General features: G+C 45.2%; 1 protein-coding gene across 1 annotated transcript; it reads left to right on the top strand.

The window, feature by feature from the left end:
• Positions 1-1006: 1006 nt before the first annotated feature.
• Positions 1007-11389, top strand: LOC129676258 (uncharacterized; the record flags this gene model as incomplete). The annotated part of the gene is made up of 9 exons (XM_055606589.1): positions 1007-1091; positions 2284-2480; positions 3657-3943; positions 5224-5328; positions 7366-7506; positions 8583-8646; positions 9047-9107; positions 10296-10387; positions 11347-11389. Coding segments are annotated over exons 1-9 (1075 nt in total), but the record flags the coding sequence as incomplete, so codon positions are not given.
• Between the last annotated feature and the right edge of the window lie 204 nt (positions 11390-11593).

Genomic DNA, 11593 nt, shown 5'->3' with positions numbered 1-11593 from the left:
TGGCTGCCTTTTCTTAAAATACTTGAACATTTAATTCCATCATGGCCAAGGCTTTTTCCTCATGGCCTAAACTTCCTCACTGTTGGGAGTTTGAAGGGCAAGCAAGGAGGAAGAGGGAAGAAGAAAGACAGAACAGAAGCCATGTCCTTTAGGTGGCATAGCCACAGAATCACAATGTCACTTATGTGTGCTCCATCATTCTTTGGGACAATCACCAACCTCCACCGCTCTAGACTTAGGGATAGGGAACATAGCACCTACATCTTTGTGGGAGAAACATCAGTCATTCTACAAGCACGTACACAGGAGAAGAGGACCGCTGTGTGACCATCTCTGAAAAGCTCATTCTACCCCAGCATCCCTCACCTTCAGGCCCAAATATCTAAGAATGAATTCACACAATAAGGTCTCTATGTCTTAGCTCTGCCACTAGCCACTGAGGGACCCTTGCCATGTCATTTTGCTTTTATTTCATCTTAGGGTTGTTAGAAGTATTTACTTCTGCTAAACAGCGAATAAAAGGCACTTAGCATGGGAACTAGTGCAGAGTAGGTCCTCAGTAGATGTTAGCTTCTGCATCCAACCACTCTGTCAGTCCACCCGTTATAACATAATTGGGGCCTGCTTTGGATTTTTACTCTGTCACTTACCAGCTGTGTGATCTCGGACAAGTCATTTTACCTCCCCATACTTTATTTCTTCCTCCCAATCCTTTCTCAAAAGGACTTATCATATTAACTGTCATACAACAAACTTGAAGGGAAAAAAATAACTTCCTAGCTTTAACCACATAAGCAGAAGAACCCACTGCCTAAGGGAGCCCCAACTTCCACACCCAGTGCCAGGATCTTCCAAGTTAAGAAAGTAAGATGTGGGTGCTTTATACAGGTGGGAAAACTGAAGCTTGGCAAAGCCACATAGAGAGCGATGGTGAGTTTTGCCCAAGACTACATGACTCTGGGGTCACAGATCACTGTTACTCCATCCACAGGTACTTGTAGTAAACATGAGACTCTCGTGGACATTCCTCTTTCTTGGCTGCCTGCTTAGTGGAAGCCAGGTTGTATCTGAAGATCCCAGTTACGAATCAGGTGAGCCACCCCATCTCTCTTGCAAATTCCATCCAAGGAAACCCCCAAAGAGACAAACTGACATCGTTTAGTGTATCTGACCTAACAGAATAATATAGATCTGCCGGTGTCTCTGGACTTCTGAAGGCAATGTACTCTCCCCCAGAGACCCTTGTTCCTTTTGGACCACATTTAGTATCCAGACCACCTACTTCATGTAAACTATTCTCTTCCCATTATCGATTGTCTCAACATAAACTTCCATTTTTATACCTGCTTCCTAGTTTTAGGTCTTTGTAGCCTTCAACCCTAATGATCTAAGTCTCATGAAACTTTGCCCAAAGAGCAAAAGCTTGAGCTCTGGCAGCTGCAATATTGTAGGCTCAGCCACCTGCCACAAAGTGCCAATTAAAGACATGAACAATGGTGAGCAAAGCAGAGAGATGAGGCTTAGTCTCTGAAAAGCAGAGAGACAGAGAGAGAGACAGAGAGAAACGGAGAGATAGAGTTAATTTTCAAAGAGGAACAAATAAAGAAGTCTGGTGCACACCACCCTCGAGTTCTTTTTTAGACTCTGAAATTTACAGTTTAATAGAGTACGAACTGGGACAAGGGGCACCAGGTCTGCATGATGAAGAGTCATGGTCAAGGTGTGGTCTACTTTGTTCTCCATCCTGGTTCCGAAGAATGTTCTGAAGTTGTTATTGGTATCATCACTTGAGAAGATTTATCTAATTCTCACAAGACAGTACTTCTGCTCTGGGGTACCCCCCCATAGACAGTTGTCCTTATCTGCAGGGGTTCTGTCTTCTGAGGCTTGCTCTGCCTGGAGTCCAAGATGTCTGCCAGTTAAAGAATGGCCTATGTTTGTGCCTTCACTTTGCAAGAGAAAGAGCTAAGCTTGGTGGGCAGGTGATTGATGTGTCCAGGAAGCAGCAAACAGGAGTGTCCATGCTTTTAACAAAAGCAGTCAGTCCCTAAGTGCTAACTATGCTAACATGAGTAAGAGCTTAAGCAGGTGCTTGGGTAGCACACAGCTCAGACATACAGCTTCTTATGTAATGATCAACCCTCTACAAACAACCTTAGTTTTCCTTTTGAGAAGAATCAGCTCCAGGGTTTGGCCACAGCTGGCCCTGGGTTGAACACCCATTTTCCTGGCCCCAATGGAAGCCTGTTCCCCAGACCCAGCCATATGTCTTTGTTTCAACAGGCATTGGAAATGGAGACAATGATGGGTTGAACACAGAACTCCTGAATACTGATGGTGACAGTGGAAAACTCCTTGATTCTATGACTGTTACTTTACCTGTAAGTGTCCCTGAGGACATTCAGGACACTGTGGGTGAACTTGATCAACCTGAGATGAATATTCCAGGCTCCTTGGACACAAGTGACATTACCAGCCAAGTATCCTCTGCGCAGATGGGTGAAAAGAGTATAAGCAGTCCTGGCCGCTGTGGCCACAAGTGCCCCGTGAAGTCTAGCCCTTTGGTGGTGGTTGTCATGAGATTTACAGGCACTGGATAACTTTATGCTCATCTGGGACATTGTTCTTTCAGGGCTGAGGTGGTGGTTCTGGTCAGTTTGGGGTTGGGTCATCTGGTGATGTGGCTCAATCTGAGCAGTTCTAACAAATGGTCTGACTGATAGTAGGTCACTGTGGTTGCTGAGGTCCAGGTGATGCTGATCAGTCTTCTGGAAGGTTTGATCAGTCTGGAGCAGGACCAATAAATGTCCACTTGGCTTTAGGTTATCTAATGGTTTTGAAGGAAAGTCAATGGATAGTGAGTTGAGAGTTGAGTTATCTGGGGATTTAGCCAGTTCTGGAGTGGTCTACCTGGGTTTTATTTCATCAACTGACCATGACCAATCTAGACCATTCAGCAGACACAATTAGTTTAGGCTTAGGGTATCTGGCATTTTGGCTCTGGTCCTTCTGGCTCCAGGTGACATAATGGTTACGTCAAGTCTGAGGCAAGATCATCTTTGTGTTAGAAAATCAAGGCAGGTTCATTGGAGGGTGCTGCTAGAATGAGTTTTGAAGGTGAGCTACAGGTTCATCACAGTAAGCAGCCAGGATAAGGCCCTGATGTGGGAGAACATTTTGGAGAGAGCTATTATTTTGCTATAAGCAGCCATAATGGAGCACTGAAGAGACAGAGGGCCTTTCCTTCAAATCTGTAGGACAAAAAGTGTTTTCTGACTTATAGGTTTGCAGGGATGAGGTGGGCAAGCTCCATGTCATGTGACCTGGCCTTGCCAGTTTTATGTGCCAGAGTCTGGAAATCATTGATAAAAGTGAAGTTATAATTCATAATTTTCTTTTGTCTAGATATCAGGAGGTGTAGATGGTCCCACAGCTGTGGGAAGAAAAAAACTGAATGTGCATGAAGTTTGAGGTCCAGCATAGTCTCTCATGAGCTTTGTTTGGAGAGAGCTGTAACCTACCCTAACTACCCTGATCTCCCTGGGGAAGGAATGTCTTGTCCTCATGGGAATTCTGGTGATGGGGATGCTTCCATCAGTTCATCACAGTTAATGGGAAGCACTATCAAGACAGCTGGTAACCTCCTTAACCAATAGTTGACAACATCTGTCATCAGCCCAGACATCCTGGCCCAGGAAGGGCTACTGAGCACTGTTATCCTCAACAACCAGAATCTAATCACAGAGAGGGAAGAACTACAAATCCTTCTTCTGGGTGGCAGTGTATCATTTGGTATCAAAGATGAACTCCTGGAGGCAGCAGGGACCAAGGCTCTGGAAGGCCTGGTCTGCAAAGGCTCCCTGGGTGGCCTTTGTGGCCATGGGAGTCTCTCTGGCATGAATGATGTTCTGAAGACCATGGATTCTGAAAAACTCGACAGCTGGTGAGTTTGAACTCTTTAGTAATAAAACTGTTACCTAAATAACTGGTCAGAGAAGGTTCCAGGTACCTGAAAGACATTGGTCTGACTCACTTTAGAAAATTGACATCAGGAAGAAGATTCGCTCATTTCCTGATTCGACTTGGTGTGCTGGTGTGGGTTGGTGGTGGAGGGCTTCCCTTATCTGAGGAGTAAGGGACAGGAGATAGGGGGAAGAGGGAAGAAAGGTGGGACTATGAGGAGAGGATAGAGGGGGCTACAATTGGGCTGTAAAGTGAATAAATAAATAAAAATGTGGTCTCAGTAAAAACAAATTTAAAAATAGTGTCATTCCTTCCCCCTCAAAAATTTGGTATCAAGAGGTCACCAATCTCCTCTTCCAAAGTCAGAGTCACTGCCTAGTGTTTCTCTAACATGGTTCATCCCTTGGGTTTATGTGGGTTTGTCCGAGCCCTGCTATATTATAAGTCACACCAGGAAAGCATATCACAGATGCTCTGACTACTTATTTCTTAGTTATATTTTGTCCCCAGTGAGTAATAGAACTACCTTGTTCCAAGCTAATCCCACAGTTGTCAGCTGAGGCTTCCAGTAAGGTGTCTGCATTTTGTTTTACCATCTTAATCAACCTAAAAGTCAGTTATGGGCTGATACTCTCCTGATGTAGGATTTGTAGAAATGGGACTCAGAATAGAAATCAAGGTTTGGAGAAGGACCTGGAGGGTATAGGAGGTCCACAAGGAGACCAACAAAGCTAAAAACATCTGGGCTCAGGAGGCCCTGCAGAGACTGATGCATCAACCATGCATGGAGAGGACCTAGATACCCTGCTCAGATGTAGCCAATGGGCAGTTCAATCTCCATGTGGGTCCTCCAAGTAAGGGAAGCAGGAGCTGCCTTTGTCATGAACTCAGTTGCCTGCTCTTTGATCACTCACCCCTGGTGATGCAGCCTTGCCAGGCCACAGAGGAAGAGGATCCAGACAGTCCTGATGAGACTTGGTAAGCTAGGGTCAGATGGCAGGAAAGAACTCCTCCTTTCACTAGACTAGGGGAAGGGGAAAGGGGGGTGAGGGAGGGAGGGTGAGACAGGGAGGAGATGAGTGAGGGGGCTACAATTGGGATGTAAAATGAATCAATTGTAAAAAAAAATAATAAAAAAAATCAAGGTTAGGAGGAACAGGCATGGGATAGAGGGAATGGAAGCCACTGGAGCCTGGATAAAGAGCCAAGGTTACCTAGAAATTGACTTTTCCACTTCACTTTATTCCTCTTCTTCTGCAGGCTCAATGTCACCCACTTTGACATTGTCCACTTGTCATGGACAGTCTCTGCCTCATCCAGTGTTGAACTCAAACTTCAGACCAAGTTGACTATCAACTTCTCAGGGTGAGCAATAGTGAATCTGAACTGTCCTCTGCAGGCTCATGCTTTGAACTCTAGTGCTGTTTTGGGATCTGTGGAGCCCTTAGGAAGTGGAATCTGTCTGGTTGAATTTTGTCAGAAGCAAGTCTTGGAAGGTCACAGCCTGTCCCCCAGCTCCAGCTGCCTCAGCTTCCTGTCCTGTCATGATGTGAGCAGGTGTTCTCCGCCGTATGATCCCACTGCCATACCTTCCCCAGCAGACGAACTAAAATGTCTTTGGAATTGTGAGACCAAAATAACCACTTTCTGCCTTAAGATATTTCTGTTGGGCATTTGGTCACAGTGAGAGAAGTGAGGGGAAGGAAATCCTAGAGATAGAAAGTGGTTTTATTGATGGTGGGTGTTTTTTTTTTTTTTTTTTTTTTTTTTTTTTTCTCTTTCAACAGGCAAGATGGCCTTTGGTTTTTCTTAGCATTTCCCCAAGGATACAGTTTCTTGAGATGACAGTGATGGCAAAACAAGAATAGAAGTCAACCTTCATGCTTTTCATTTATTTATTGGCCATATTCTGAGGCTGTGTTGATACAAACTCTGGGAGGAAATTAAAATACAAAAGAAAACAGCCTCCAGTTTTACAATTGAGAGACAGTGGCATTTAAGATCTCAGCTGGCTTCTTTTCAGATCTTTTCCCACTACCATTCTGAGAGGTAGTTAATGCTCCACGACACACATACACCACAGCACTTGTGAGCTACCACCAGACTGTTCACTGCGTCACTCCTTTCAGTAATTCTGTGATTGGTACAAGTAATAAACCTGTCAATTCTCTAGTTATTAGAAGGTCTCATGAGCACAGTTTCTAGCTTGTTATCTGTTTGCTTACTTACTGTGCTGAGTGTGGGACCCAGGACCTCACATGTACTAGGCAGGCAGTCGGTTACTGAGCTGCATCACCACCCTGCTAATCAACATTGCTAAATGATCTCACAGAGACCTGGTGACGGTAATGAAATGTATCTAACATTCTTGAGTGCTTCATACAGTCCAGGCTCTGGGCAGCAGTTCGTTTGAGCATTCTTCTCAATCCCCACTGTTGGCTTCTGAGGGCGGGGTAGCCATTATGCCCCTTTAACTGAACAACTGATAGAAACTCAGAGAAGTTCAGTCAGATTACACATTAAGATGGGGAGAGAGCCCAGATGGGAAAGTGCCTGTGGCACAAGCTTGAGGACATGAACTCAGATCTGATTCATGAGCTGTGCCTGTCACCCCATTGCTGGTGAGGGCAGAGATAGATGGATCCCTGAAGCTCATTGGCTGGCCAGCCTAACCAAATAGATGAGTTTCAGGTACACACACACACACACACACACACACACACACACACACACACCATCACAGTACAACCACACACACATACCATCAAACACATACCATCTCTCTTTTCTCTCTCTCTCCCTTATTCTCTCTCACACACCATCATCATCATAATATACACACTATAGCACCAGCACACACACAATCACACATGCATACACACACATACATAACATCACATACCTACACACACTGTCACACACCATCACACAAACTATCCCACATACTCACACCATCACACACACATACAGATACATGCCATCACATGCACCGCGCGCACACACACACACACACACACACACACACACACACACACACGCACCACATCCCACAGGGGTAGGCATGCATGTAACTCCAGGAGGAGATAATAACGCTGATGATGTGCATGAGGTCAGCAGAGCTCCAGGTGGACAGCGCAGGAGGCAGCCTTTTACTACCGCTTTTTGAGTCTTGAGGTATCAATAAGCGTTTATTCCAATAAACTATGTCGTTGGCTTTATGTCTACATATAATAAAGACAAATTAGAAATATACATAGGATATCAGGGATCCTTTTATAAAGTATGTATAACAGTCATCTCTCACCCACACATGCCTCCACCTGCCTGCAAGTTCCAGCGCCACCGTTTAGAGAATTCCCAGACGAGCACTTGGCTTCTAACAGCCCTCTCCCTTGTGCCCAGGATGCTCTCATTTCTCAGCGGCTCCACAGTGGATGTGAGCCTCGTGATCCCCTTGGAATTGCAACAGACTGAGCCTGGCCAAGTCTCATTTTCCGTGAAGAACTGCCAGGCAGTGTTCACTAGGATCAAAGTGAAAACAGGGTAGGTACAAACCAGGAGATCTGGGCACCACCCAGGGGATGGTGTGTGATGGTGCCATGCATGAAGTAGATACCAGGCTTCATGGGATCTGACCAAGATGCCACTAGTGTTTTAATTCTGTTTAATCACTCATGAATACACACACACACACACACACACACACACACACACACACACACACGACCACACATACGTGTGCACATAGCATCACACACCATCAAGCTTCTGTCTCAAGGAGCTTGGAATCCCAAGCAGAAGGGGATGTCTTTGGGCCAGAAGTACACACCTCCCTGGCAGCACCCACCCGTGGGGGATATTGGGTGCTCCTGTTTCCCAACTCTCATGGAGAGGTCCTGGGTAGGAACTCTGTCATGTTATTTTTCATGCTGGGCTGCTATCTCCCAGTGTGCCTGTGTGAGCTCTTTAGCACAGAAGTTGCCTTATATTTGGCATCCACTTATCCAGCACATTCTGAGCCAGAAGACACTGTTGTTCCTGAAGACACACTGGTGAACAAGACCATGGAAGATATGTGAAAGAAAACGAAGGGGATGGAAGGGAAAACTGGTTGGCTGGATGGAAGATAAATCAGTGCATACGTGCATTGGTGGATGGATGGGCATGCGTGGATTTGGGAGTGAATTAAAAAAAGAGTAGATAAGTGACGTATTTAAAAGGCATCAGTGGCCACCTAAGAGGCCTAAACTAGGTTCACTGGGGATGTCTGAAAGCGCACACTTGCTTATTTAACACAGTGGTTCTCATTTTTCTTCGATTTAACAGAGTTCCCCATGTTGTGGTGACTCCCCACAACCATAAAATTGTCACTGCTACATCATAATTCTAATTTTGCTATGGTTATGAATTGTATTATAAAATATCTGGTATGCAGGATATCTGGTATCTGGTCCCTGTGATTGTATTGTTTGACCCCCAAAGGGGTCACAAAGGACAGGTTGAGATCCACTCACTGATTTAACAATAGAGACATAACCATTACTCGGAGTGTATAGCAGAGTACTTCAAAGTCCTTAGTGGCAATGATCACCGCCAATGTTTCCCTTTCCCTTCTTCAGCGTGGTCTCCAAAATGATGGAATCAATGATGAAATGGTCCTTGAACATCTCCTTGCCCAGAATAGTAAGTCTGACAATGTGGCCCTGGCAGACCCTTGGTATGAGTTGTGGCGAAAGCTCTGTAGCTAGTGGGACAGGGGACTAGCCCATAAGGGCAGAGGCAGGGGACAGCTTCATTCCTGAGCTATGCAACCTCCCAGAGCTCCTCTCTCATCCTTTGTCAAGGCCCCTGCTTCTGTAGAAGGGACAGAGAAAAAGACAATGGTTGAGAGGTAACTGTGTAGCAGGCGACTTAGACCTGTGTAAGAGGGAGATTGAGACATGTTTATGATAGACCTTCTCCATCTTATGTGAGAGATTTGTCCTGCCATGTCTTAGATTACAAAGGACCCAAAATGTATATATTGGTTAGGTATGAATAACAAGCATCCTCTTAGCAAGGCCTCTGATCCTCTCTATTGCAGTTGTGCCCAGTGGTCCGATTCTGGTTCCACATCATCAACCAACAGTTGACCATTCTCAGAAGTAAGTAGAACTGCTGTCTGTGCATTGTTCTTGTGTCGGCTGCTGTACTAACAACCACATCTACTCCTACACAGCAGCTACAGAGATCCTTCTGAATTATACCTCGCTTCTCCCATTTCCTAGGGGTCAAGTGCAGACCTTAGAACATATCTTCAAGATCTTTCCAGGCGCTAAGTCCCCAGTGTTCCCTTCATCCTCCTCTAGAGGAGTGACTGAAGCCACCTCCATATCCCCCACAATTTTGGGGATACAATGGCTAGTTCTGTAGGACTTCCCAGTCCAGCTTTCTATGTCTGGGATATTGCATCACCCTTCAGTGTAATCACCATGTTTGGTGCATCTCAAAGCCTTTGGAACTCTCTCCCAGCAGAGCCCCCTCCTCAGGACTCCTATAGCTTTGGGTGCACCAACCTACTAGTCACTGTATTGTGTGGAAATGTTTACTTCCTGACTGTTCAGTAGCCCAGCACTCCTTGAGGGCAACCTGGTTGCTTTGCCCTTCCATTTGTCTGGCATCCTCGATTGGGCACAGAGTAGCAATCACCCTTAATAAATTCTGTTGGTGTGTGAAATGGAAAGGGAAGGTAGGGATGTTGTGGACATTATTGGGTGGGAAATCAGAAATGTGGAATGGGGGATAGAAAACAGGTAGGAAGATGGCGGTGCTCACGTGTGATCTCTCAGTGACTGAGAAGTGATGAATGGGAAAAAAGGTCAGTTAGCAGATGTGCAGGACAGTGAAGGGAGGCAAGACGGACACTGACCAAGTCAAGGGGAAAAAATAAGCTACCAATATGGGAAAAAAAGGGAAAGAAAAAAAAGGGAAAAAAAGGGAAAGCAAAGAGGGGAAAGAAAAAATAAGCAGATGAATGGAAAGAGGAGTGGAAGGGTGAAGGCAAATACTGTACGAGGGAAGAAAGGAGTCTGGTGGGCCTGGAAAAGGAGAATCTGCTTTGTAGAAGTGGATTGCCATTGCCAGAGTGAGGGCACCACCACCCTGTGCTGGATGATGGAGGGGCTCTGTGTCCTCAGCACATACTCAATAGTTGGGGAATAGCCTCTCTTTTAGCCACACCTGCTTATGACAGGAAGGACTGAGTGAGTTTTATGAGCTTCTGTTTCAATCAGTTGAGTGTCTCATGTCTTCCCTGTCCTTTCCATTGCCACCTGTGTCCTTCTCTCCATCAGACATTGCCTCATTAGCGATGCTGGGGAGCAACAACGTGCTCAATACTCCACAACCCTTGCTGTACGAACGCTCTTATCACATGGACTTTAAGGTATGAACAACCAATTTCTCTTGAGGACTCAGAGGATCCAGGTCTCTCCACGTGAGGTCTCCTTAGCTGAGAATGTGCCCAATGTGTCCTACCAAGAGAGCCAGCCTGAGCTTTGATTTTGAATGACCATGCAGCCTCAAGCACCGTACCCTGAACCCCAGTTTTTTGTTTTTTTGTTTTTGTTTTTGTCTGTCAGGTGTGTGGGGAAGGTGATTTTCATAGCCTCACACAGTTATCACAACCTGTCTCAAGACACATGTTTCCCTGTGCCATAGCATTCTTGGAATTGGTGTCTTCTATTTAACAGTTAGCATAGTTTAACTGGCAAGTTTTAAAATGTCTTACTGGCCCATTGAGTAATGTATACTTGAATTGATGGTGTTCAGTACTGTGAATCTGAACTAACAGTTAGGTGAAAAAGTACCTAGCATACATAGATCATACATATAAACAAAAAAAGAAGGAAAGAAAGAAATAAAAGAAGGAAGGAAGAACCTTCCCCCAAAAAAACCACTGGATTATTCTGCTTTGCCCCCAATTAAAAAAAATTAAACAACCAATCAAGCTTATTGCTTGGCATCATCATACATGGAGCCTTCAGGGTGCTGGGGCAGTGGTCCTGGCAGCCTTGGCTATATCCTCCACATCCTAAATATTTCCAGGCTGTGGCATAGCCAGGAACTTGGGGCAGTTCCTGAATTCTTCCACAGATTGGGATCTTGAGGTCAACAGTCTACTGCCTCTCAGCCCTCACCTGTCCAAGGACAGAGCCCAGAGTTTAGAAACAGTGTTGTGACAATTCAGTATTTGACATGGGCAAAGCTACCCCCATCTCTGAGTATTTTTTCCTTGTCTGTTATCCTTTTTTGCAAAGTTGATGTCAGGTTTACAGGAGACCCAAAGCCTGGCACATAGTAGGTGCATACTGTGAATTTTCTGCTTTTATTTTGTTTTTCCAGAACAAAAGCTTCCCGGCTTCTTTCATCAATTGGCTGATTGGAAGTAAGTTTTCTTTCTCATATCCATCCCAGAATTCCACAATCCTCTCCCCTCTTCAATGCTGAATATCCTTTGGAAAGGATTCTGAAAATGGATATGAAACCCTAGAGCCACAGAGCCCATGCCTGGATAAACCTTCCTGAAGCTGGGTTCTTGGAAAGCCAGTTTTACAGTATTCCAGTGGAGTTCCTGAGACAGTCCATTCTC

Source organism: Psammomys obesus, unplaced genomic scaffold (assembly GCF_907164565.1).
Source record: "Psammomys obesus unplaced genomic scaffold, mPsaObe1.curated_primary_1811, whole genome shotgun sequence".
Taxonomy (NCBI): domain Eukaryota; kingdom Metazoa; phylum Chordata; class Mammalia; order Rodentia; family Muridae; genus Psammomys; species Psammomys obesus.
The sequence above is the reverse complement of the archived record's forward strand: the minus strand, read 5'-3'. Positions and strand labels throughout refer to the sequence as shown.